Source organism: Oncorhynchus clarkii, chromosome 9 (genome assembly GCF_045791955.1).
Source record: "Oncorhynchus clarkii lewisi isolate Uvic-CL-2024 chromosome 9, UVic_Ocla_1.0, whole genome shotgun sequence".
Classification (NCBI taxonomy): domain Eukaryota; kingdom Metazoa; phylum Chordata; class Actinopteri; order Salmoniformes; family Salmonidae; genus Oncorhynchus; species Oncorhynchus clarkii.
The window spans coordinates 14344104-14370420 of record NC_092155.1 but is presented as its reverse complement, the minus strand read 5'-3'; the positions used below and the strand labels follow the sequence as shown (position 1 = coordinate 14370420).

Here is a 26317-nt window from a genome sequence, read left to right as displayed (position 1 = left end):
GTGTGTAAAAATGTATGTTGTGTATGAAACACGTTTATTTCCTTTATTACATTCAAGAAAATTCTATAGCGACAGGACAAATGCTAATATTAACATTTAGATAAGTGCTGATTTAGTGGATATAGTTTGTTGTAAAAGTATATTTTTTTTACATTTAACTAGGCAAGTCAGTTAAGAACAAATTCTTATTTCCAATGACGGCCTACCGGGGAACAGTGGGTTAACTGCCTTGTTCAGGGGAAGAACGACAGATTTTTACCTTGTCAGCTCGGGGATTCAATCCAGTAACCTTTCAGTTACTGGCCCAATTAAATCTGTAAATACAGAATTTACAACGAACGTTGAATCACAAAGAGCATTAACTAATTGGTATATAGTGAAGTACATTGTTATCCTGTATAAGAGTTAGACAAGAATCAAAGAATAAAGCCATCTTTCTGTAGCACGTTTCCTCTATTTGAAAATAAATATGATTCTCTCTTCATCCACCTTTCTTTTCTTCTCCTTATCAACACTTCTTCTTCCATCCATCAAATCAAATCAAATTGATTTATATAGCCCTTCGTACATCAGCTGATATCTCAAAGTGCTGTACAGAGCCCAGCCTAAAACCCCAAACAGCTAGGAAAAACTCCCTAGAAAGGCCAAAACCTAAGAAGAACCCACGAGAGGAACCAGGCTATGAGGGGTGGCCAGTCCTCTTCTGGCTGTGCCGTGTGGAGATTATAACAGAACATGGCCAAGATGTTCAAATGTTCATAAATGACCAGCATGGTCAAATAATAATAATCACAGGCAGAACAGTTGAAACTGGAGCAGCAGCACGGCCAGGTGGACTGGGGATAGCAAGGAGTCATCATGCCATCATGCTAAGGCATGGTCCTAGGGCTCAGGTCCTCCGAGAGAGAGAAAGAAAGAGAGAAAGAGAGAATTAGAGAGAGCATACTTAAATTCACACAGGACAAGACAGGAGAAGTACTCCAGATATAACAAACTGACCCTAGCCACCCGACACATAAACTACTGCAGCATAAAAACTGGAGGCTGAGTTTGTGTCAGTCTTTTTCTTCCATCTCAGATTGACAGACTCTGATATCCCTCGCCCTCTCAGTTCACCTTGTAGCTAAGAGAGGAAGACAACTAGAACAGTCACCTCATGATCTGACCAGGGACATATCTGGGCCCTAGTTTTAGCACGCACACACACACGCGCACACGCACACACACACAGTACTGTAGTTTTAGTGACTCTCACTTCCTTCAAGTGCAGCTCTCTGATGTCAGCTGTCAGCTGTTTTGTTGAAGTGATTTCACCCACATACACACACACACACACTTATCTGAATAACACTGTATACATTATTTAACCACTGCAGCTGATTAGAACCGCCAGCAGTCCAAACTATCAGGAATGATCATTTTAAATTGTGTAAATAATTATTTAAATGGTGAACACACCTTTACCTGCAGCAGCTGTTTGTCACTGCAGTTGTCATCTGTTCATTTCCCAGAATCCAACATGAACACTGTGGTACACCTCTGATGCCCTCCCGAGTTGACTCCTGAACGCCAGAATCTAAGGGAGGAGGAGGAGGGGGGAAGGGGAGGAAGAGGAGGGGGCAGAGGAGGAAGAGGAGTCTCTTTACATTAGTGTCCTTGTTACAGTGTAATTATTCCTGTTATACATGGTATGTATTTAGAGCAACAACCCCCCTAACCACACGTGCTGGGTAAGTACAGTGTAGCAAGAGCACTGTAATGTAACGTGTTGGTGTTACCTGGAGGAGGAGTCACTCTGAACTGACCACTCCCTGTTTCTGAACAAACCAATCCCCACGCTGCTGATGCACCGGGCTAGGCTCTGTACCTCCATGGTACTGAGCCTGGTTCCTCACACTGGCCAGGTCTGTGTAGTACTCTCTGTATGTGTAGTACTCTCTGTCTGTGTAGTACTCTCTGTCTGTGTTGTACTCTCTGTCTGTGTTGTACTCTCTGTCTGTGTTGTACTTTCTGTCTGTGTAGTACTCTCTGTCTGTGTTGTACTCTCTGTCTGTGTTGTACTCTCTGTCTGTGTTGTACTCTCTGTCTGTGTAGTACTCTCTGTCTGTGTTGTACTCTCTGTCGGTGTAGTACTCTCTGTCGGTGTAGTACTCTCTGTCTGTGTAGTACTCTCTGTCTGTGTTGTACTCTCTGTCTGTGTTGTACTCTCTGTCTGTGTTGTACTCTCTGTCTGTGTAGTACTCTCTGTCTGTGTAGTACTCTCTGTCTGTGTTGTACTCTCTGTCTGTGTTGTACTCTCTGTCTGTGTTGTACTCTCTGTCTGTGTAGTACTCTCTGTCTGTGTAGTACTCTCTGTCTGTGTTGTACTCTCTGTCTGTGTTGTACTCTCTGTCTGTGTAGTACTCTCTGTCTGTGTTGTACTCTCTGTCTGTGTTGTACTCTCTGTCGGTGTAGTACTCTCTGTCGGTGTAGTACTCTCTGTCTGTGTAGTACTCTCTGTCTGTGTAGTTCTCTGTCTGTGTAGTACTCTCTGTCTGTGTAGTACTCTCTGCAGCAACTCTGAGCTTCAGACCAACTCGTCAGCTATCTGATAAGAATGTCCGACTCCCTACTTTCTTTCTGCACAACAAATGAACAAACATAAGGTGTGAATCCTAACTTCCACTTAAGTCACATTTTTCGCGTTAAGTCTCCCATTGACATCAATGTATGGCTAAGTAAAGAATTTACTTAAGTGGAAGTTAGGATAAAAGTGGAGAAACATTTATACCTGGGTTTGCATTTTAACTGTGATAATTCAGTGTTATAGTTATGCATTGCTGTCCATGGGAAAACTAATGTACACAAGTACAGAAGGCTACTCACCATCACAACACACAAAGAAGTTCATTCGGAAAACAGTCAGTATCTTCCCACTTCCCTCCACTCAACAACAGTCCACAGTATTGACTTCCTCCAAAATGATTCAGCTGTTGGTCATCCCAGTTAGTAAACTCTGTCTCTCCTTCTCTGTGGAACCAAAGTTATCAACCCTGTGTTTGATGTATTTGATACCATTCCACTGATTCATCTCCAGTCAGTCCTGAGAGGCGCAGTGATCTAATGCACTGCAGCTCAGTGCTAGAGGCGTCACTACAGACCCTTGTTCAATTCCAGGCTGTATCACAACCGGAAGATCACCATGCGCAATGCCAAGTGTCGGCTGGAGTGGTGTAAAGCTCGCAGCCATTGGACTCAGTGGAAACGCGTTCTCTGGAGTGATGACTCACGCTTCACCATCTAGCAGTCCAACGGACAAATCTGAGTTTGGCGCTTCACCATCTAGCAGTCCAACGGACAAATCTGAGTTTGGCGGATTCCAGGAGAACGCTACCTGCCCCAATGCATAGTACCAACTGTAAAGTTTGATGGAGAAATACGTTTGGGGCTGTTTTTCATGGTTCAGGCTAAGCCTCTTAGTTCCATTAAAGGGACATCTTAACACTACAGCATACAATGACATTCTATACGATTCTGTGCTTTCAACTTTGTGGCAACAGTTTGGGGAAGGCCCTTTCGTTTCAGCATGACAATTACCCCCGTGCGCAAAGCGGGATCCATACAGAAATGGTTTGTCGAGATCGGTGTGAAAGAACTTGACTGGCCTGCACAGAGCCCTGACCTCAACTCCATCGAACACCTTAGAGACGAATTGGAACGCCGATTGCGAGCCAGACCTAATTACCCTGACCTTTCTAATGCTCGTGGCTGAATGGAAGCAAGTCCCCTCAGCAACGGTCCAACATCTAGTGGAACACCTTCCCAGAAGAGTAGAGGCTGTTACAGCAACAAAGGGGGAACCAAGTCCATATTAATGCCCATGATTTTTTTGGAACGAGATGTTCGACTGCCAGGTGTCCACATATTTTTGGTCATGTAGTGTACCTTCAGTTACAGCCAAAGTTATTTAATCCCCTCTGTCTGTGGAGCTCATTGTGGCCCAAAGACTTAAAGAGGGTTAGCTAAGAATGAAGGAATTCCTTTAGTTTAGATTTGACTTCCTGGTCCCATTGTTAGTTTCCCCTCATACCACCTGACAATTGTTGTTACTTACCTGGTTATTGGCAGAGATGGTAGCCAGACAACACTCTCCTTCCTCCGGTCCTGTGTTTATTTGTTAGTACTTTCAGTTCATTATTTTACGATGTGAAGCACTTTGTTACTTTCAAATCACTATATACAAATTTTGTATGAGAATAATTTAACAGAAGACTGGTCATGCTAGACCAACACAGAAGTGAACACTGTAGCACAGAGAATGGTTAATCAATCTCATAGTTATTAATAGGCAGCATTGACAGTGACACTCAAATGAATGAAAAAGACAAAATAACCACTATTTCTGAATTTTATTACAAAAACATCAGGATTTTTAATTAACAATTCAACAGTCTACCTATCCAGGATTAACAGAAAGATGGAGGAAAGTGGTGGGGAAATTAGAGACATTGAGGTTCTTGAGCGTCAGTCAGTCTGTACAAACCCCCATAAAAAAGGAATTGGAAAAACGGAATTGATATCTGCTCTGCCCCCCCCCACCCCCACCCCCCCCCCCCCCCCACACACACCGCTCTCAACAAATAAACTATGTCCAAGAAGGACAGAACGGTAGAAAGGAGGAATGGAAGATTATTTGTTTAGACTAAATCTTGTAAAAATGCTTAGCAGAAGATACTGTATCATCACTGCTTACTATATTGGTTTAGAAACAATTTAACAGAAAAACAATAGTTTGCAATTAAAACCCTTTCAAAACACACACACACACACACACCTGGCCCTTGGAAACAGAGGAATGAGTTGCCAAAGGAATGGAGGGAGGAATGAACCGTCTACCGTCAGGTACGATATGCCCATTTAATCACGACACTCACGGCCTAATACAAACGCATGGGTGTGCTACTACCTCTATATACACATCGTATAGCGTGTGTGTGTGTGTGTGAGAGAAAGACAAAGGGAAATGACAGAGCCAAGATGAATTAGAGGAGAGAGGGATTGAATCAACAATGTTTCTGGCAGTGTGTGCGTAGGTGAGACAGTCTAGTGGTGGTGCCATTCAGTGGCGACGTTTCTTCTTGGCGCTGGGAGGCGGGGCTGACGAGCGACCCTTCCGCTTAGCCGACGAGGTCTCCTCCGCGTCCTCATAGTGAGACTCTTTGTCGGCTAGGAGAGGAAGTGCGAGACAGACACTCAATACCAAGACATTTGAAACTGATTTCACATTACAGGAAGAGTGTCAATATCAAAACACACGGGGACAAAGATGTCATAGGTCAGCGAAGAAGTTCCAATTCACATCGGATAACAAAGTAGGATTATTTTCCAGTGTTCCTCTACCATGGAGCAGCAAGCGATGATACCTCTTGCTTCAGGGATGGTAAGCTAGGGGAGAATGTAGAGTAGACTCACCTTTCCTGGCCTCCTCTTCCAACTCATCCCAGTCTTTACCGCTCTCCTCTTCACTGCCCAGCGACGCACTGTAGTCTGAAATACACACGGCCACACACACTACTAAGTCTCTGTGTGTGTGTGTGTGTGTGTGTGTGTGTGTGTGTGTGCGTCTCAACATGACTTCTTACCATTACCGGAGTCCTCACTCTCCGAGTCATAATCTTCATCACTGTCTTCCTCCTCTACCTCACTCTCGTCTGCCGAGGGGTTAAATGTCTCGTCTTCCCCCGACTCAGAGTCATCCTCTGCTCCTTCCCCCTGAGACAGATGGAGAGAGAAATACATTTGTCCAACATCTTCATTTTAACACGGTTTTGTATCTTGCAATAACACACACACACACACACCTCGCTCTCCGGGTCTAAGAAAGACCAGCCCCCCTGTTCAAAGAAGCCCTCTGGATCGTCCACTATAGTCTTCATGATCTTAGTCCAGTTCAGAGACTGGACCCCCTCGGTGTACTTGATATCACAGGAACTGGACAGAGAATGACAGAGAGAGAGAGAGCGGGGGTGGAGAGAGGAGAGCGGGGGACACAGAGGAGAGCGGGGGACACAGAGGAGAACGAGGGACACAGAGGAGAACGAGGGACACAGAGGAGAACGAGGGACACAGAGGAGAACGAGGGACACAGAGGAGAACGAGACAGGTTTTTAAATTATTCATTTCTTTTGAGGAGCAACACTTGGTAAAACTCTACTAAAACACAAACTATTTCAAATCTAATTCCTTTCCCCCAAAAACAAATTCACAGTTAAAAAGGAAGAGGCTAAATCCATAAAGTGATTGGTTGATGGCTATATGACATTTAGCAGACACTTAATCCAGAGCGTTTAACAGATGTGCTTACATTTTCGTATTGGTTGCAGATCTGAAATCAAACCCACGACTTTAGCGTTGCGAGTGCCACACTACCTACTGATCCAGTCGACTTCAGCCCCTCCTTGATGGGGTCCAGTGAGTTGACAGACCGGCTAATATGTTGATTGGTTAAGGTATTTATTAGTTAATTGATGTACTTCAGCCCCTCCTTGATGGGGTCCAGTGAGTGGACTGACTAATTGGTTAATCCGTGTTTTCCGTAGATTCATGGAGTAGCCAGCCAAACAGAAGAAAAGTAGCCAGCCAGGGGAGGGGGTATGTCCTCTGAATTTGAGGGGCAGAACAAGGTCCATTTGTGGTGGCCCCTGGTACATTCTAATGCCTTGATTCCATCCGAAATGCACAGCTAATTTATTAAATAGTTTAACAACTTTACCTCCCAGATTGGTAAGAGGAGTTGTGGCATTCAGTAGAAAGACTACAATTAAAATGACTGAAAATGTATGCATTCAGTGCGTTACTTGTTTTGGATATCGTCTAGGCCAAGACCTTCATGATCAGGACTATTTTATAAGGAAGAGAACCTTTAACATTAAACCTGTACTCTTGAAATTAAAAGTAATATTTAGTTTTACTGCAAAATATGAATTGCCACAATGCTTGTTCTTTAAAATGATGTATGTTATTGGATCTGCTGCTGTCGACACCTAGGATAAAGAAACCAATGTCATTTTGTAATTTGGGTGAACTACCACTAAGAGTTTGGCCTGTCAATCACTGTGGGTGGAATTTTCAGATGAGGGGGCAGGATGTTTGTGAGTCAGAGTTGGTAGGGTTTCAGACCTGTCAATCAATCACTGTGGGTGGGACTTTGAGGAAAGGCAGTAGATTAGTAATCTAGTCAGAAAAACTAGTCTGGGTTAATTGATGTACTTACTTGAGCCACTCCTTGATGGGGTCCAGTGAGTTGACGGGCACGGCGTTGATCATGGTGACCTTCTTGCTGTAGTCCTTGTAGACGATGACCACGTCAAAGTTCTTCAGGTGGAACTGAACACGCTCAAAATGAACCAGCTCGACCTCATCCAGAGTCACCACGAACGGAGGCTGGGGAAGGAGAGAGGGAGAGGACGGGGAAGAGGACGGGGAAGGAGAGAGGGAAGAGGACGGGGAAGGAGAGAGGGAGAGGACGGGGAAGGAGAGAGGGAGAGGACGGGGAAGGAGAGAGGGAGAGGACGGGGAAGGAGAGAGGGAGAGGACGAGGAAGGAGAGAGGGAGGATGGAATGAAAACAGACTGCTGAGAGCATGTCCCTTTTAACCCCTTGAGGATTTTATTATTAGATCTGTATTCAAATACCTGCCTCAAGGCCTAACTTGGTTTAAAACACATGGGAGTAAGCAAGCAGTGCTGCTGGCTATATCAGGGAAGGTGTTGTACTACTACTACTAAACACCAGCGGCAGGAGCAGTAACAGTACTAGCAGCAGGAGCAGTACTAGCAGCAGGAGCAGTACTAGCAGCAGGAGCAGTACTAGCAGCAGGAGCAGTACTAGCAGCAGGAGCAGTACTAGCAGCAGTAACAGTACTAGCAGCAGTAACAGTACTAGCAGCAGTAACAGTACTAGCAGCAGGAGCAGTACTAGCAGCAGGAACAGTACTAGCAGCAGGAGCAGTACTAGCAGCAGGAGCAGTACTAGCAGCAGGAGCAGTACTAGCAGCAGGAGCAGTACTAGCAGCAGGAGCAGTACTAGCAGCAGGAGCAGTACTAGCAGCAGGAGCAGTACTAGCAGCAGTAACAGTACTAGCAGCAGGAGCAGTACTAGCAGCAGGAGCAGTACTAGCAGCAGGAGCAGTACTAGCAGCAGGAGCAGTACTAGCAGCAGGAGCAGTACTAGCAGCAGTAACAGTACTAGCAGCAGGAGCAGTACTAGCAGCAGGAGCAGTACTAGCAGCAGGAACAGTACTAGCAGCAGGAACAGTACTAGCAGCAGGAGCAGTACTAGCAGCAGGAGCAGTACTAGCAGCAGTAACAGTACTAGCAGCAGTAACAGTACTAGCAGCAGGAACAGTACTAGCAGCAGGAACAGTACTAGCAGCAGGAGCAGTACTAGCAGCAGTAACAGTACTAGCAGCAGGAGCAGTACTAGCAGCAGTAACAGTACTAGCAGCAGTAACAGTACTAGCAGCAGTAACAGTACTAGCAGCAGGAACAGTACTAGCAGCAGGAGCAGTACTAGCAGCAGTAACAGTACTAGCAGCAGGAACAGTACTAGCAGCAGGAGCAGTACTAGCAGCAGGAGCAGTACTAGCAGCAGGAGCAGTACTAGCAGCAGGAGCAGTACTAGCAGCAGGAACAGTACTAGCAGCAGGAGCAGTACTAGCAGCAGTAACAGTACTAGCAGCAGGAGCAGTACTAGCAGCAGGAGCAGTACTAGCAGCAGGAGCAGTACTAGCAGCAGGAGCAGTACTAGCAGTAGTAACAGTACTAGCAGCAGTAACAGTACTAGCAGCAGTAACAGTACTAGCAGCAGGAGCAGTACTAGCAGCAGGAGCAGTACTAGCAGCAGGAGCAGTACTAGCAGCAGGAGCAGTACTAGCAGCAGGAGCAGTACTAGCAGCAGGAACAGTACTAGCAGCAGGAACAGTACTAGCAGCAGGAGCAGTACTAGCAGCAGTAACAGTACTAGCAGCAGGAGCGGTAACAGTACTAGCGGCAGGAGCGGTAACAGTACTAGCGGCAGGCGCGGTAACAGTACTAGCGGCAGGAGCGGTAACAGTACTAGCGGCAGGAGCGGTAACAGTACTAGCAGCAGGAGCAGTAACAGTACTAGCAGGCACTCACCCACTCAGTTGTGTTACACAGGGAACTGGAGGTGGGCTGCAGCAGACAGGTACTCCTGTAGGGGGCGCCCTGGAACCTGAACACACACAGTAACTAACTTCAACAGTTTCATACAGTTCATTACTTGAACACCCAACTCTGTGCTGAAAGAAAAGAGCCACCCATCATATGATGCTAAACTCAGCCATCGCTCAGATACACATTAAAACATGAAATGTCCTTGGGAATCAATAGAACATCACTCAGAGGCACAAAAAGTATACAAAATTCAAAGTGGGTGAATGTTTCCTTTAAATACTCACTTTCCCAAAATCACTTAACCCTGTCAATATCCCTCCAATCACTTTCCTCCACCCCCCCCCCCCCCTCCCCTCATACCCGAGGTCTCGGAAGGGCACTTCGAACTCCAGCTCCTCCTTGGTGAGGGTCTCCACCTTCTCGATGAAGTTCTTGAAGGCAGACTTGAGCTTGTGTCTCATCTCCCTCTCCATTTGCTCGGCGTACAGGTCGTCGCGGTCGTGCATGTGCTGGTGCTTGCCCAGGTCTGTGGTGATCTCACCCACCTAAGAGATAAGGTAGGATGAGACAATATGAAGACAATATAATAAGGTAAGATTAAATAAAGTTGTTCTCCTATGTTTTATCTCATATTTACCTCTGTGTAGAACTGCACGTCTGTGTGACGCTTCTTACCAAACATGATGGCGTTCTGATGGAGGACGAGGGGTGGGATTAGTCAAAATGGACACACAAACACATATCTAAACTAAATCAAGACCACTCCCACGTGCCACGGGGGAAAGCATAGACCCAAATACCCACATCTTGATTACCAATGCATAGAAAGTCAGACATCTTGTAATTAGCCTAAGGTCACACACACCTTGAGGTGGAAGTGCAGTCAGACATCTTGTACTTAGCCTAAGGTCACACACACCTTGAGGTGGAAGTGCAGTCAGACATCTTGTACTTAGCCTAAGGTCACACACACCTTGAGGTGGAAGTGCAGTCAGACATCTTGTACTTAGCCTAAGGTCACACACACCTTGAGGTGGAAGTGCAGTACGATGATCATTTCTCCGTCACATGGCTGGAAGAGGGAGTGTTTAATGTTGTTGTAGAGAATGTCCACTTTGTCCCCACGGACGGACGTGAAACGGAAACCTGGACAGACAGACATGTTATTTACCAGGTTCTGTCCTGGACAGACAGACATGTTATTTACCAGGTTCTGTCCTGGACAGACAGACAGTTATTTACCAGGTTCTGTCCTGGACAGACAGACAGACATGTTATTTACCAGGTTCTGTCCTGGACAGACAGACATGTTATTTACCAGGTTCTGTCCTGGACAGACAGACATGTTATTTACCAGGTTCTGTCCTGGACAGACAGACATGTTATTTACCAGGTTCTGTCCTGGACAGACAGACAGACATGTTATTTACCAGGTTCTGTCCTGGACAGACAGACAGACATGTTATTTACCAGGTTCTGTCCTGGACAGACAGACAGACATGTTATTTACCAGGTTCTGTCCTGGACAGACAGACAGACATGTTATTTACCAGGTTCTGTCCTGGACAGACAGACAGACATGTTATTTACCAGGTTCTGTCCTGGACAGACAGACAGACATGTTATTTACCAGGTTCTGTCCTGGACAGACAGACAGACATGTTATTTACCAGGTTCTGTCCTGGACAGACAGACAGACATGTTATTTACCAGGTTCTGTCCTGGACAGACAGACAGACATGTTATTTACCAGGTTCTGTCCTGGACAGACAGACAGACATGTTATTTACCAGGTTCTGTCCTGGACAGACAGACAGACATGTTATTTACCAGGTTCTGTCCTGGACAGACAGACAGACATGTTATTTACCAGGTTCTGTCCTGGACAGACAGACAGACATGTTATTTACCAGGTTCTGTCCTGGACAGACAGACAGACATGTTATTTACCAGGTTCTGTCCTGGACAGACAGACAGACAGACAGACATGTTATTTACCAGGTTCTGTCCTGGACAGACAGACAGACAGACAGACATGTTATTTACCAGGTTCTGTCCTGGACAGACAGACAGACATGTTATTTACCAGGTTCTGTCCTGACAGACAGACAGACATGTTATTTACCAGGTTCTGTCCTGGACAGACAGACAGACATGTTATTTACCAGGTTCTGTCCTGGACAGACAGACAGACATGTTATTTACCAGGTTCTGTCCTGGACAGACAGACAGACAGACAGACATGTTACCAGGTTCTGTCCTGGACAGACAGACAGTGTTATTTACCAGGTTCTGTCCTGGACAGACAGACAGACAGACAGACATGTTATTTACCAGGTTCTGTCCTGGACAGACAGACAGACAGACAGACATGTTATTTACCAGGTTCTGTCCTGGACAGACAGACAGACAGACAGACATGTTATTTACCAGGTTCTGTCCTGGACAGACAGACAGACAGACAGACATGTTATTTACCAGGTTCTGTCCTGGACAGACAGACAGACAGACAGACAGACAGACAGACATGTCCTGGACAGACAGACAGACAGACAGACATGTTATTTACCAGGTTCTGTCCTGGACAGACAGACAGACAGACAGACATTTACCAGGTTCTGTCCTGGACAGACAGACAGACAGACAGACATGTTATTTACCAGGTTCTGTCCTGGACAGACAGACAGACAGACATGTTATTTACCAGGTTCTGTCCTGGACAGACAGACAGACAGACAGACATGTTATTTACCAGGTTCTGTCCTGGACAGACAGACAGACAGACAGACATGTTATTTACCAGGTTCTGTCCTGGACAGACAGACAGACAGACATGTTATTTACCAGGTTCTGTCCTGGACAGACAGACAGACAGACAGACATGTTATTTACCAGGTTCTGTCCTGGACAGACAGACAGACAGACATGTTATTTACCAGGTTCTGTCCTGGACAGACAGACAGACAGACATGTTATTTACCAGGTTCTGTCCTGGACAGACAGACAGACAGACATGTTATTTACCAGGTTCTGTCCTGGACAGACAGACAGACAGACATGTTATTTACCAGGTTCTGTCCTGGACAGACAGACAGACAGACATGTTATTTACCAGGTTCTGTCCTGGACAGACAGACAGACAGACATGTTATTTACCAGGTTCTGTCCTGGACAGACAGACAGACATACATGTTATTTACCAGGTTCTGTCCTGGACAGACAGACAGACATGTTATTTACCAGGTTCTGTCCTGGACAGACAGACAGACAGACATGTTATTTACCAGGTTCTGTCCTGGACAGACAGACAGACAGACATGTTATTTACCAGGTTCTGTCCTGGACAGACAGACAGACATGTTATTTACCAGGTTCTGTCCTGGACAGACAGACAGACATGTTATTTACCAGGTTCTGTCCTGGACAGACAGACAGACATGTTATTTACCAAGTTCTGTCCTGGACAGACAGACAGACATGTTATTTACCAGGTTCTGTCCTGACAGACAGACAGACATGTTATTTACCAGGGTCTGTCCTGGACAGACAGACAGACATGTTATTTACCAGGTTCTGTCCTGACAGACAGACAGACATGTTATTTACCAGGTTCTGTCCTGGACAGACAGACAAGACATGTTATTTACCAGGGTCTGTCCTGGACAGACAAGACATGTTATTTACCAGGTTCTGTCCTGGACAGACAAGACATGTTATTTACCAGGTTCTGTCCTGGACAGACAAGACATGTTATTTACCAGGTTCTGTCCTGGACAGACAAGACATGTTGTTTACCAGGTTCTGTCCTGGACAGACAGACAGACATACATGTTGTTTACCAGGTTCTGTCCTGGACAGACAGACATGTTATTTACCAGGTTCTGTCCTGGACAGACATGTTATTTACAAGGTTCTGTCCTGGACAGACAGACATGTTATCTACCAGGTTCTGTCCTGGACAGACAGACAGACAGACATGTTATTTACCAGGTTCTGTCCTGGACAGACAAGACATGTTATTTACCAGGTTCTGTCCTGGACAGACATACATGTTGTTTACCAGGTTCTGTCCTGGACAGACAGACATGTTATTTACCAGGTTCTGTCCTGGACAGACAGGCATGTTATTTACCAGGTTCGTTGAGGCTGGAGGGACACACTTTTTCCTACTAGACCCCACTTTTTAGAGAAAAATACGTTTACTACGACTGATATGTAGTTGTCTCACCCAGCCATCTTAAGATGGATGCATTACCTGTAAGTCACTCTGGGTAAGAGAGTCAGCTAAATGACAAATGTTGATTGAGAGCACACAGCACTCTTGGTCTTTACAGCAACGCTGTGATCTGCGAAGAACCTCAACCATTCTCTCTTTCCCCTCTGTTCGTTCCTCCATTCCTCTCCTCCTCTCTCAATTCCTTGTTAATGGAACCTTTTCCTCACCGTTGGTATGGGCCTCCAGCGACCCCTGCATCCTCTTCTGGGCGATGTTGGGTCTGATGTAGAGGTCTTTGAGTTTGGGGTTGGAGCGGTTCAGGTTGATGACCAGAGAGTCCTGCTTGACGATGCCCTCCTTCTCCTTCTCCTCAGCCTCCCGGGTCTTATAGCGCTTCTGTACCTCCTTGATGATGCGGAAGGCGTTCTGGAGGTTAGTGGACGGGACTGTTGGGTCGCCAGGCGCCTTGAGGTTCGACGCCCGGTACGTACTGAGGGTGGGGGGGATATGAGCAACGTCAGACACAGCAGCAGGTGGATAAAGATGGATAAAAACACACACACACACACACACACACGGACTATCAGTCTATCTGCTGGATAGTTGACAACAGTGAAACATGCAGTACATGGGCACTCAGACACACATTTCCTCTCACATTTCTTTGACAAAGGTGGCATCAGGGTTGGGGAAAATGTTGCCCTCGTTGCGTCCCAGAGAGCTGCCGGGAACATAGAAGTTTATCCTCAGGTACGTCCAGTCTCCTTCCACCGACGAACTGATGTTCTACACAGACAGAGGGACACAGAAATGTTTTTTTTTTATCCTCAGATAGGTATAGTCTCAAATTCGGTCAAATTGCGATTCGTGTCTGTCTGTGTGTGTGAGTGTGAGAGGTGTACCTTGATGGTAGCGATATGGAAAGGGGTGGCGATACCGAAGACAGGCATAACAACCGTCTCATATTTCTTGTCGATGAAAATCTTCATGTCTCGAATATCTTTCTCTCGAGGCATCTGAGAGCCGTTCTTGTAGGAGACATTGGACTTTCTGGACCTGGAAAAGAGAAGGAAACACTGCATTTAATCATTTAATTCATTGGTGTCGTCACACATTTTTGGATAGACGATCTACATAAACATAGGGAGTGAAATCATGAATTATTTAATCATGCAAATGTATGTTCTAGTTGTTTTCTACGAAAGATAATTTAGACCAACATAATACTAGAAATATCTCATTCTTCCTATAAATACTATAAATATCTCGTAATTCTCTCGTTCTTCCACCTCTCCCCAATCATGTAGATTCTACCACCTCTCCTCCTCCGTTCCATTCCACTCCTTCAACTGTTACCAGCCTCCTCTCATTCTGGTCTCCCATATCCCTCCAATTATTATATCATCATCCCTTCTCCTCCTCTTTTCCCCTCGTTCACTCACTTCTGGATCTGTTGCTCTCCTTTCTGTTCTGTCAGACGTCTCTTGGCCTCCTCGTTCACCTGATCGGCCAGCTCCTTCTGGTGAGCCCGCCTCTTCTCCTCTGCCGTCATCTCGTTCTGCCCAAATAAATAACAGTTTCTCACATTCTGACCAATCAAAAAGACAGCGTTTCAGCTCATACACACAAACTGAGATGGTGTAAGTATAGTGAATGTCTCTCAAGCACATACACACACACCCACCCTAGTCCTGTCCTGGAGTAAAGCTTGTCCACGCGCTCCCTTCCCCAGTAGTTCCTCTGCATCGTCAGCATCTTCCTCATCATCTTCCTCCTCATCGTTCTGTCAAGAAGAAACAAATCGTATTTTTGCTGGGGCTAAACTGGGTAGTTTGGGTCCTGGATACTGATTGGAAACAGTATTTCAGCCGCGTGTATGTCAGACAATATACCATAGGCCTTGTTGCTTAAATATAAACAGAGGACATAGAGCCCTAACTAAACATTTAAAATAGATATGCACCTTTCAGGGTTTGTGAGGGAGAGAGAGACGGCGGACATCTTTCGTACCTTTAGGAAGATTCCAACGTTCTTTATCTTCTTCTTGACCGGAGTGAGAACTGTCGCTGGATCATCCTTAAAGATATACATTATACGTGTTTCTTTACTGCCATCACTGAGCAAATATCACAACCCAAATGTGATTGATAGATAACTAAATATGTTTGACAGTCACTTTGTTAAAAAAATTTAAAAAAAAGAGTGAAATATATCCTACTTTGTTGACCTGTATATTCTATAAACAGGGCACATTTCTTCCTTTCCCCCTCATCCTTCATCCCCCGCACCCCCTCATCCTTCCACCCCCCGCCCCCCCCCCTCATCCTTCCACCCCCCCGCACCCCCTCATCCTTCATCCCCCGCCCCCCCCCTCATCCTTCCTCTCTCCTACCTCATTGATCTGTACGGAGTCTCCTATGAACAGGGCGTATTTCTTCTGCTCCTCCTTCTTCGCCTCCTTATTGACCAGGTCAGCGAACCCCAGGCTGATGCTCAGTACCATGCCTGTAAAACACACAACACACAGTGATGAGTGTCCGCTCTACACACCCTTTAAAAATGGCCTCTGTATGAGACACTCAAAAAACACCATGTCTACAAAGTATCCTACTTATAGTCAGTAAGACACTACAGTGACTTGAGTGCTCACCTTTCTTCAGTTTGTACTGGTTCTTACTGTTCAGGACCAGGGAACCCTCTCTGAACTCTATCCCCATGGCAAATCTACAGCAGGGAGAGGGGACGCACAAAATCAACACATGATACATACTCTATCCTCAATAGGCTTGGGCAGTATACCGTAATATTGGGGTATTTACCAGCCAAATTGGCAGGTGGTTACACAGAGCATTTGGGAGCAGTTTTTATTTTATTTACTTCCCTATACAATACCAAACCCATGTAAAAAAATAAATAAAAAAATGTGTCAGCTCTGGAAGAGAAAATATCTAACCTAGTGGAGAAAGCAGGTACTGTGTTCTGTGATTAATCTTCACTATCATTTCTTTCAGAATGAAATGTGGCTGGTAAAATAAGGGTATTCACCAGCTACTGCGGCTGGTGGACCAAAAGTACATGTCCCACCCCGTTTGAAAATAGCCACGGGATGGTATTTTCCAATACTGCTGAATCTATTTCTTTGAAGTTTTTTAAAATACGTTTGTATATCTTTAAGTAAATACCTGCAGTCAAATGTAAACAAATTGCTGCACAAAACTAGAGACGAATAAGGTTTTTTTTTATGGAACATTTCTGGGATCTTTTATTTCAGCTCACGAAAAATGGGACCAACACAACATCCTGCGTTTATATTTTTGTTTAGGTGTAGATATGATAACCCGGAAGCCAGCCGGACCAATGTGTCGGAGGAAACACTGTACACCTAGCGATCTGGTCGATTGTGCGCCGCCCCATGGGTCTCCCGGTCGCGGCCGGCTGCGACAGAGCCTGGGCTCGAACCCAGAGTCTCTGCGATGCAGTGCCTTAGACCACTGCGCCACCCGGGAGGCCTTGAGTAGCATTTTTGAGTTACTTGTATAAGTGTATTAGCTGGGATGTCTGTCCTGCAAATACTTTAGATAAGAGTCGCAGACTGTATGTACACAAGCTCACAGTAATGTATTGGGTAAACCACCAACATGTCTGCATCACTGTGCCTTTTTCATTTGTATTATTTAAGTAGGCAAGTCAGTTACGAACAAATTCTTATTTACAGTGACGGCCTACCCCGGACGATGCTGGGCCAATTGTGTGCCGCCTTATGGGACTCCCAATGACGTCCGGATGTGATGCAGCCTGGATTCGAACCAGGTACTGCAGTGACGCCTCTTGGACTGAGATTCAGGGTGATCTTGAAGGCCCCACAGCCTACAGCCGACCACACAGCCTACAGCCGACCACACAGCCTACAGCCGACCACACAGCCTACAGCCGACCACACAGCCTACAGCCGACCACACAGCCTACAGCCGACCACACAGCCTACAGCCGACCACACAGCCTACAGCCGCTCGTTAGCATTAAGTTATCATTCTCTATGTGATTTTACATGTACTTGTTAGCATAGCTAACCTTCAGATTAAAGAGGATCAGTGGGGTTTGAAAATAGTGTCCTTTGTGTTCATCGCTGGTATTACAGAATATCCCGGAATGGCACAAGGTCGGTACGAAGGTATGACAATCTGGATTACCGCCCAAGCCTAATAATCAATACAGGAGGCCATGTGTGTGAGAAGGTAAGAGTATGTGTCCGACCCTAGGTTCTTGGTGAATTTGGCCGCCAGGTCGGGCTTCTCCTTCTTGACGTAGTCCAACACGGCATTGTACACGTCGCAGATCTTTATACCTACAGAAAACAAGGTAAGAGGGAAAGAACTTGAAATAAAGTCAGGTTACGTAAATCATGTGTGCTCTACCCCGTAAAACACAAACACCCTGCATCTCCCTTCCATCCCTCACCGTGTTTGAGCTCTTTGAGTAGTTCCTCTTCCACCTGCAGTAGGAAGCTGTAGTTGTCCTGCATCTCCTGTGGGGGGTCCACCATCAGGGTCCGGACCAGGTTGGAGCAGTACGATTTGTAGCGGATCCCCATGGCACAGGTGATGGCCCCAAAGTGCATGTGGTTCTTATCGCTGAAGAGTTAGAGCAGTGTTATAAAAGGTGTTATAACGTCTTATGAGTCTGCAGTGACAGGTACTGTATGTGTGATACAGAAAGAAGTTGGTCTTTATCATCAAAATGGGTCACATTTTGGATTAACCCGTTAATTAAAAAATTAAATTGTTTTGCATGTTAAGGTTGAGCACTGAAACTAGGTTAAAGAAATAGACATCAGTGGGGACGGTCGTTGAAGACGTCGCCATGGAAGTGACACAACGACTAGGTTGAACAACATTTACTTCACCGTACATCGTTGCCATTACACTCAGGACAGGTCCATCAGACTTCCCGCGCAGGCGCACTAACAACAGAGTGATAGCCCCGTAATAACAGAAATATAGGCATCCTTAAAACATGAACTTAACAATCTCCCACTTTTCTTTAGACAAATAAAACAAAATAATGAAAATGTCCCCAGTATTATTTAAGTTCCCCATTACAAATGGGTTGAGTGACAAGGTTTTTATTTGTATTACTCAAGTTGCCACTTTCCATTACTTTAGGAACACAAGACCGGATGCTCCCTTTTAGTCTGACAGTCAGCAGGCTGTTCCTTTGTGGTCGACCAGGAATCACAGTTGTAGCAAAGGTCTGTGAGCCACCCCAGATGAAGTCATCAACATGACAGGTCACATTGTAGTCTTGATCAAGCCAATAGAAGACTGCAGGATCCACTTGACATGTTTCCACCTGTACTCAGCATTGCCGCCTTCACTTTGTTGTACCAGTTGATAGATGCACCTGCCAGGCCATATACACACTTTTTTTGTTTCCAGTGTTCCTTCGCTCTTAGCTTCAGGCGGAGGTCAGATGTCTGTCCCTTGACAGCTCCGTTCCCTGCAAAAATGCAGATTTGATGTCTATGGAATGAAGTTTCCATTTTTTTCTGGCAGATCACCGTCAGCAGCAATCTGAGTGACTGAGGCACATGTCAGTGAGTCATTTGGGAGTTCTTTAGCAGCCAGCTCCTCTAAACCTCTAGCAACTAGACATGATTTTGGCACTATTCCGGTTAAGGGTAAACACCCACCTTGTTGAGACATTTTTGTCCAATGTCTTTGACTTCCTCAAAACACTCAATTTTTCCTCCAATTACTGATCTCATATAGTTTAGCCGAGTCAAATGACACGTTTTTTTTGTTTCAAGTACATCATTTTGAATGTCATTCTGTCTCAATTTTCTATTGGATGAAATCAGATGATCTACAAGTGACAGGTCAGCTGGCCCTGTTGTACCAGAAAGTGTAGCTGGTTCAGAGTACTGCAAGTTGGACCAGTTCTGGTGTTTTCCTTTGGCTTTTCCTGCTCGTCCAATGACTGTTGCTGTGTGTGGAATACCACCTTCTCTGTCCATGTATTTAACAGTCTGTCCAGTTTTCAGACTGGAACAACCACGTTGTCTTAACACATATGTCGATGAACGTTTTTCCTAATTTGAACACATTTGAACACAACTCCATTTCCTGTTTCAGTGTCCGTATCATTGGGATCCGACATCTGGTAGGTTTGTGTCTGTTAATGCATCCTTTTTGTTATTTGCAGTGGGAGGCTGATTCTCAGCAACAGCCCCTACATCTTGTTGATCATTTACTTTCCGCAATCTTGAGTGATGCAACCTGACAATGGTGCCTCCGTGTCTCACAAATATCACCACACCATCTCGGCCAATGACTACTCCCGGTCTTTTCCACTCTTGACAGTCAACTCATTTGTAGTGTACTTTGTTTCCAGTCTCGTATTTCTCATCTGCGGGACATAGCGGTTTACGCAGAGCCCTGTGAATTCTCTGAACACTCTGCTTCAGTGAACGCTTTTCTCACTGCATGTAGTGCTGAAAGGTGCTGTCCCACCCCCATGCACTCACACTGGTCCCTTCTAGTGCTGAAAGGTGCTGTCCCACCCCCATGCACTCACACTGGTCCCTTCTAGTGCTGGTGGCTTGTCAACCAGTACAGAGGGAAGAGTAGGGTTCTGCCCCAACACTAGTTGCTATGGGCTGTAACTATGAACATTGTGCATTGAGTTTTTTGCCATCAAAGTCCAATCTAGGGCTGTTTTCCAGTCACATCCATTGTCTTGCTTCACTTTCAGCATGATCTCTGAGTGTCTGATTAGGTCTCTCCAGAAGTCCATTGCTCCATGGACTGTATGCAACAGTTGCTTTACTTCCATGTTGAATTTCTTTACCATTTCTCTTATTTCATTATTATTGAATTCTCCTCCATTGTCACTGTACAATTTCTGGGGCGGGCCATGCACACTTATCCAGGAGTGAATGAAGTGCTTGACCATTTCACTGGGTTTCTATGTATCCACAAGGCTTCCAGAACTGAAGCGTGTAAAGTGGTGGGTTATGTGACAGTACCACACACTTGGTCCAGGCTCATGTAGTTCTACGGTCACCAGTGGCAAACCAACAGCTGGTTTGGGCTTAGGTTTGCTGTATTTCTGACATGTCTCACAACTGTTAACTATCTGCAGTAGAATGGAAATAATCTCATCATTATTCCCTGAACTGTGGAGTCATTTCTGAAGACTGTCAGCTGTAGCATGTCCAAACTGTTTGTGAAGTTAACAATACTTCATGTTTCTGTGTCCGTCAGAATCTAATTTTTACATGGACTCTGACGTCTGTCTAAAATGTTTACACAATAGTGGGCCGATGTAGTAAGTTCAAGGGTCACTGGTTGTTTAAACATCACTGCCGTGTCATTTTCTATGTCTAGTACAGCCCCTGCCTTCTTGAGGGAAGCTTTGCTTAATAGTAAGGGGATATCTGTAGGGACCACCTCTGTTTCAATGTCTCTTAGTCTGACCAACGTTTACTGGTATCATAAACTCTTGGTAGAATGGATAATTCTCTCATCTTCAAATGTGAAAGCTCCGTTGCTTGGTGTGCCAATCATATTTTGTACTTCTTTCATATTTCGTTCACTGACATCTCTATCAAGCCATTCTGCGCCACACACTGTCCGTGTCCATGCAGTATCACTCACAGCGGAACCTAAGGATTCAACTATAAAGATCTCAAAAGCAGATTAGTTTGAAAACAGTGTAATGGTACACTGCTCTCTCTCTGTGTTTACATGTTCCTCTGTTAGTTTAACGTGTTCATTTGTATGAGGACAGTCTTTAACCCAATGGTAAGTGCTCTGACAAATAGCATATTTTGATCTCTTTTCATATCTGTCCAGTGGATTTGTGCCGGGCAATGGCGCCCTCGTCTGGTTGTCTTGAGAACGTGACTTGTTGGCACCTTTTCTCTGCTGCTCAGTGTAATATTCCGCGTCCCTCACTTGCATTCCATCCGTCTTTCCATCAAAAATCATTTTTAGTGCCGACTTCAATGACGCAAAGGTCAGCACAGTACAAGCAGTCAAAGCCAACTGTTCCCCCTACCATCCAGACAGGCAGTAGTATCTAGCAACTTGAAAGCTGACGCTGCATCTGGGAGAACCATGTCGTACTTGCGCATCCTATTGTACCTCTGTTCCAAATCAATGATGTAGTCCGTCATCGCAACCCGAAATGTCTCTACACTGTCAACGTTTGAATGTGCCTCGTAGGCACGGTCTCTCTTTACACACAGAATCCAGTGCTCTGATCAAAGTTCCCATACCGTCATCATTGCTGTATCTCTTGCTTTTCCCTCTAACATTGCAGTTATTAGCCATCATCTGCTACCAATGTTAACTCAAAATGACAACGACTAGGCTCCAGTTGAACAACGTTTACTTCACATCCGTCGCCATTACACTCAGGTCCATCAACTGAGACTCCTGTGCAGGAGCACTAATAACAGAGTGATAGCACAGTAATAACAGAAATATAGGGATACTTAAAACATGAACATAACAGGAAGCAGCTGTTTACCTGACGACGCTGAACTTGAGGCTGTAGTTGCCCCCACTCTGAATAATGGGGGGGTAACACATCTCGACCGTGGAGGGGTCTGCTCCCCCCAGATACTTCTTCTCCTCGATTGCCTTCTCCACAGACTCAGCCAGCTTACTGTGGCGCACCTTCTGTTAGGGAACAGAGGAGAGAACACATTCAGGAAACAATGCTTTGTTTCTGTCATCTTGGGGACAAAATGAGATGGTTCAAAACTATTTGGACATAGTCTAGATCTTAAATTTGACTGCACCTGTCTGAATGATAACAGTGGCTTTCCAGGATGGCTATATCATATGAATGTGGTTGCTGGGATGTTGCACCCGTCTACAGGCGATGGAGGAGCGGATAATGAGCGTGACTACAAAGCCTACCTCGTCGGCGTCCACGATCTCCATGACGCGCTCCTTGAAGAACTTGGAGTAGACGTCGCTGGTGACGGCTGCAGCCTTCCTCATCAGAGCCAGTTCCCCATCCTCCTTCACGGCCATGGTGTAGGCCACCACCGCACTGATGTCCACCTGGGGGGAGGTGAGAGAGAGATGGAGGCAGGGAGAGCCCATAAGGATTGTGACCTGTTGCAGACCAATAACTAGCTACATGCGAGTCTCTTTTTAATGCAACACTGCCTCCCGCCACAGACCAGCTACCCACCATTCTGCAAATTGATACCACATGGAAACAATGATATTTTATTATCAACCCATCTCACCCCTTCCTCCCTCCCCACATTCCTCCTTCCGCTCACCTTCTCCAGGCCCTCGGCAGTGATCATGTCGTTCCAGCTCTTCATGTACTCGCCGGGGAACTTGTCCTTGCTGAACACACCCACAGTCTTGCCCTCCCTACTGGCCCTGATCGCCTCCACCATCTTCTCAAAGTTAACCTTGTTGCTCTCGTTCTGAGGGAAGGAGGGGGAGAGGAGTGTTAAAGCGTTATCATTCTGCTCAAACACATTGACATGAGTGCATGCACTCACACACACACACTTTCAAACACACGAACGGTCACACCAACTTCTTGTGCCACACACATTAAAGAACTGTCCTGAAATGGGGGAATACACATTGACAGTGAATCAGGGATAGAACATCCCGAGTCTACCAATCAACGCTTACCTTTTCCCTGATGAGCAGTGTGATTGGTGGAACCCCGTTGGCGTTCTCATTGCCCTTGGTTACAGCCACCTGTTTAAGGAACTCCACCTTCTTTTTGCTGGCCAGGAAGATGATCTTAGACTCACAGAACACCATGATGGTGTCTGTCAGCTCATAACCAAACAGCCATGTCTAGAGAGGAAGGATGAGAGGGTATATGAATTACTCCATGCAATATGCTTATGCTGGAGTGTAAACTACCGAGGTTTCTTCAGAACAGAAGCCATAACACATACAGTGCATTCTGACCACCTTCCCCCATTTCCACTTTGTTACATTACAACCTTATTCTAAAATGGATTTACATTTTTTTTAACCCTCAATCAACACAAAGCAAAAACAGTAAAAAACTGAAATACCTTACTTATGTAAATATTCAGACCCTTTGCTATGACTCGAAATTGAACTCAGGTGCATCCTATTTCTATCAATCATCCTTGAGATGTTTCTACAACTTGATTGGATGTGATTTGGAAAGGGACACACCTGTCTATATAAAAAGGTCCCACAGTTGACAGTGCATGTCAGAGCAAAAACTAAGCCATGAGGTCGAAAGAATCGTCTGTAGAGCCCCGACACAGGATTGTGTTGAATCACAGATCTGGGGAAGGGTCCCAAAAATTGTCTGCAGCATTGAAGGTCCCCAAGAACATGCTGGCCTCCATTCTTAAATGGAAGAAGTTTGGAACCACCAAGACTTCCTCGAGCTGGCCGCCCCAGCCAGACTGCGCAATCGGGGGAGAAGGGCCTTGGTGTGGGCGATGACCAAGAACCCGATGGTCACTCTGACAGAGCTCCAGAGTTCCTCTGTGGCGATGGGAGAACCTTCCAGGAGGACAACCATCTCTGCAGCACTCCACCAATCAGGCCTTTATGGTGTTGGCCAGACGGAAGACACGCATCAGTAAAAGGCACATGACAGCCTGCTTGGAGTTTCCCAAAAGGAACCTAAAGGACTCTCAGAACATGTGAAACAATATTCACTGTTCTTATGAAACTAAGATTGAACTCTTTGGCCTGAATGCCAAGCATCATGTCTGGTGGAAACCTGGCACCCTCCACATGGTTAGGCATGGTGGTGGCAGCATCATGCTGTGGGGATGTTTTTCAGCAGCAGGGACTGGGAGACTAGTCAGGATCAAGGGAAAGATGAAGAGAGAAGAGTACAGAGAGATATTTGATGAAGCCCTGAGTGCTCTGGAGCAGGTTCTCAGAATGGGGTGAAGGTTCACCTTCCAACAGGACAACAACCCTATGCACACAGCCAAGACAGGAGTGGAGTGGCTTTGGGACAAGTTTCCGAATGTCCTTGAGTGGCCCAGCTAGAGCTCGGACTTGAACCCGATCAAGACCGTAAAATAGCTGTGCAGCAACGCTCCCCATCCAACCTGATCGAGCTTGAAGATCTGCAGAGAAGAATGGGAGAAACTACCCAAATACAGGAGTGCCAAGCTTGTAGTGTCATACCCAAGAAGACTTGAGCCTGTAATCGCTGCCAAAGGAACTACAACAAAGTACTGAGAAAAGGGTCTAAATAATTATGTAAATATGTTCGGTTATTACATTTGCAAAAATTTCTACACCGGTTTTTGCTTTGTCATTATGGGATAGTGTGTAGATTGATGGGGGAATTTAAAAAATATATTCTTTAGAATAAGACTAATGTAACAAAATGTAGAAAAAGTCAAGGAGTCTGAATACTTTCTGAATGCACTTACACACTTGCACACAATTTTCCCTGATGAGCTCAGTCAGGAATAACTCCTGGATAGGGTTAAGTCCATGAGTTTTACCTGCAGGGCAGTGGATTTGGCATACACTATCTCTTCGTCCACCCCGACGGAGACCACCATGGCATCCACTTTGCCAAACTCATCTTCTCCTTTCTAATAGAGAAAAATAGATACTTGTTGATTAACATAGAAATGTTTCACATTGTTCAAGCTAAGTCAACTAGTGAGCAAAAAGGTACAGTTAGCCAGTCGTGGTCGACACGTTGCTTGTTCTTTTTGAGTGCAGGTGATAAGTATGAATAAATGGAAAGTTAGCTAACCAGTTAAGAACATGTTAGCTAAAGTTGATAACTATATCTATTGCTTTATCTCAATGAAGATTGAGAGAAAGTTGCTAGTGAACTACTGGTTGGCATTCAAATGCAGATGAGATCAATCGTTGTGCCCTCAAAAGAAAAAAGTGCATGCAACAAATCAGTGCCTGCTTGGCGCGATGTAAAGCTAGTTAGCTACAGTAAGCATGCTAGCTTGAAAATGTCAAACTTTGATGTTAGTTATGTGGACAAGCGGCAACTAGCTAGCAATCTCTGGCAAAACATTCCATGGTACTTTCTGACAACGTATTTTGGTGCAACTTCAGAATGAATTAATATTTTGCTGGACTGGCAACGTGCTAAAGTGGTTGTTCCACAAAGTGCCAGATATGGCTGGTTAAGCTAGTTAACTGTATATTAGCATAGCTAACGTTAACAGCCTGACTTGGTGGATACTATACAATACATAAGTGGCCATGTTGTAACTATCATTTTTAGGATGTGTAATGTCTCCTGAATGTATTCAATCTACAAGTGTTTCATAACTACATGTAAGTCTATATAATCAAATTGATCATTGCGGTTTGCGCTTCTGTAGCTACAAAACCAACCACGGCACTCACTCATGCTGAAAACAAAGTCAAAAAACGCACTTTAAAAACGTGGCTCCCCGCCGTGCCAGCATCCAGATTTTACTAGCTTTTACTAGTTTGATATACAAATATTTATATCGTGCTAATTACCTTCCAATTGCCATATAATCGCTTGATTCGGCGGTAGTACGCTTCCTTGTCCAAGTTTACCGCCATATTTTACACCTTCAAACTCCAGCTCCTGGCTTCTCAGAGCAGCACAGGCCGAATGAGTGTGGTTGCTGTTTTCTCGCACTTTCCACGCCTTGAAACCTATATCAAGAGATGTTTCTTTCCTTCTCGATATATGCACGGTGGTTACGTTCAGTTCTCCTCAAGATGTGCCTCTATGGTTGATATATTACCTTTTTTTTTTGTATATATTTTTTGAAATATATATATACACATTAAAATACACCCGTTTTGTTAAAAATCGATACAAATATAAAACGCATAATTTTTCTTCTGATTAAGAATTATGTAACACCTAGCTGTTTTGTTGCCCACACTGGTGCCAAGCATAAACGACTCGAAAT

At 45.2% G+C, this 26317-nt stretch overlaps 1 protein-coding gene across 2 annotated transcripts; it reads right to left on the bottom strand.

Annotated features, from left to right (window-relative positions):
* Window positions 1–4373: 4373 nt before the first annotated feature.
* LOC139415928 (FACT complex subunit SPT16-like) lies at window positions 4374–26317 on the bottom strand. Of its 2 annotated transcripts, XM_071164108.1 has the most exons (25): window positions 25893–26317; window positions 24896–24988; window positions 23064–23234; window positions 22694–22846; window positions 22320–22466; window positions 21925–22076; window positions 17851–18023; window positions 17647–17737; window positions 16043–16116; window positions 15785–15897; window positions 15403–15468; window positions 15077–15175; window positions 14835–14950; window positions 14295–14448; window positions 14051–14178; window positions 13620–13882; window positions 10204–10322; window positions 9814–9867; window positions 9537–9721; window positions 9159–9234; window positions 7253–7422; window positions 5841–5970; window positions 5622–5751; window positions 5452–5526; window positions 4374–5205 (listed from the first exon to the last, which is right to left on the bottom strand). In XM_071164108.1, exons 1-25 carry the CDS (start codon window positions 25956–25958, stop codon window positions 5099–5101), a joined length of 3105 nt encoding a protein of 1034 aa, XP_071020209.1. In that variant the 5' UTR covers window positions 25959–26317; the 3' UTR covers window positions 4374–5098. The 2 variants fall into 2 exon arrangements, with proteins under 2 accessions (XP_071020209.1, XP_071020210.1); XM_071164109.1 differs by lacking the exon at window positions 25893–26317 and having other exon boundaries at window positions 24821–24944.